This window comes from Dromiciops gliroides, chromosome 1 (assembly GCF_019393635.1).
Source record: "Dromiciops gliroides isolate mDroGli1 chromosome 1, mDroGli1.pri, whole genome shotgun sequence".
In the NCBI taxonomy this organism is placed as follows: domain Eukaryota; kingdom Metazoa; phylum Chordata; class Mammalia; order Microbiotheria; family Microbiotheriidae; genus Dromiciops; species Dromiciops gliroides.
The window spans coordinates 327,385,954-327,387,854 of NC_057861.1; the positions used below are offsets into that span (position 1 = coordinate 327,385,954).

Consider the following 1,901-nt stretch of genomic DNA (forward strand, 5'->3'; position numbering starts at 1 on the left):
TTCAAATGAAGGCTCCTTGAAGACAGGGACTGTTTTGCTTGCTACAATCTGGATCTTCACTGTTTTTTATCTTTATTCCTTTTTGCCTGCCTAGAAGGAAGAAGGGAAGAGTTTGTGGCATGTTTAATAGCTTCATTCCTTCTTTTCACAAACTATTTTAAACTCATTTATACTGTTATAGTTGGTAGCTACAGGAATGGTTCTCATGTTCATTTAGTGTGTACTCAGTAGAATTCCTACTAAAGGAATGAGGTATACATGGTTACAGAGGGTCTTTTTCAATACAAGAAACAAATTGTAGTGCAGAAAGTGTACTCATTATTGTGAACTGCTGCTAGTCTCATAATTCACCAAAGCTCAGCAAAATATCAAGCCCTCTATTCTAGGGAGAGTAGGACAGGAGCGGGCTCAGGGTCAAGAGGGACACACGGCTCCCGCTACCGCGACCGGGGCAGATGTAGATTTAGAATCGTTTTCCAAAAGATGATTCAGACCATGGGGACATCCACATCCACTCCTGCTGTTGCAGTGCAGGCCTCAACTGCATCAGAGCATCAGGCAAGCTCTCCACCTCCAGAATGCCCAATGCACCAAGTAAAAGAAAAAGGTTGTCCATTGAATAAAAACCCATCTGATAAAACTTGTGAAAGTCAATCTGACTCAGTACCTGCACATCAGGATCAAGCATATGAATATGTGGAATGTCCTGTAACATCAGCTGGCCATCAAAGTAAAGATGATATAGATCCTTCAAACATGATGCCACCACCTAATCAGACACCGTCCCCTGGTCAGCCATTTGCACTGTCAACTGTTAGGGAAGAATCATCAATTCCCAGGGCAGATTCAGAAAAAAAGTGGGTTTACCCTTCAGAGCAGATGTTTTGGAATGCCATGTTAAGAAAAGGGTGGAAGTGGAAAGATGATGACATCAGTCAGAAAGATATGTATAATATTATTAAGATTCACAATCAGAATAATGAACAAGCTTGGAAGGAGATTTTAAAATGGGAAGCTCTTCATGCTTCTGAGTGCCCATGTGGCTCAACACTGATCCGATTTGGAGGTAAAGCTAAAGACTATTCACCAAGAGCTAAAATTCGCTCATGGATGGGATATGAATTGCCATTTGACAGACATGACTGGATTGTTAATCGTTGTGGAACAGAAGTTAGATATGTTATTGATTATTATGATGGTGGAGAAGTAAATAAGGACTATCAATTTACCATCTTGGATGTTCGTCCTGCTTTTGATTCTCTTACAGCTGTTTGGGACAGAATGAAGGTAGCTTGGTGGCGCTGGACTTCATAATGATTCTTTTGTTTTACTTTTAAAAAGAAAACTGTTATTTCCTTTAAAGAGACCCATTAAAATATTTTCTCAATTTGATGTTAAAAAAAAATATCAAGCCCTCATTCTGGCCATTTAGACCACCAATGATTAATGACTCATTGTAGACAGATATAGTCATTCCAAGTGAAGACAGAAAGGTGCCCTAATACACTGATCAACTCTTAGTGTGCATCAGACCATCCCACTAAGTCTCAAGTTCTTTGAAGTTTTAGAAATGAACCTGTAATTATAAAAGCTAATTGGGTCAACCACTTAAGTAGATTGACCTGTAGGTACAGTAAAAGTAACTGAATTTGTTCACATAGATCCAGACTTTAGTCTGATGAAAGAATGGCTTTTAACTGAAGAGACTCATAGAAATGACAATGACAGCATTTTAAATTAAGCCACATAATCTATAAATCAACTAAACACCAATTTTTACAATCTATAAATCAACCAAGGGAACTAATATAAGGTAATATGGTTCAATCAAAAGCATGTTTAATGTGAGATTAGGGAACATAAGTTTAAATCCTGTCTCTGAACCTCACTTCCTGTTTGAC

General features: G+C 38.3%; 1 protein-coding gene across 1 annotated transcript; it reads left to right on the top strand.

Annotated features, from left to right (window-relative positions):
• The first annotated feature begins 448 nt into the window (after nucleotides 1–448).
• On the top strand, nucleotides 449–1,333 carry LOC122734653 (holocytochrome c-type synthase-like). Its single transcript, XM_043975623.1, has one exon. It carries the CDS (start codon nucleotides 484–486, stop codon nucleotides 1,312–1,314), a length of 831 nt encoding a protein of 276 aa, XP_043831558.1. The 5' UTR covers nucleotides 449–483; the 3' UTR covers nucleotides 1,315–1,333.
• The last annotated feature ends 568 nt before the right edge of the window (nucleotides 1,334–1,901 follow it).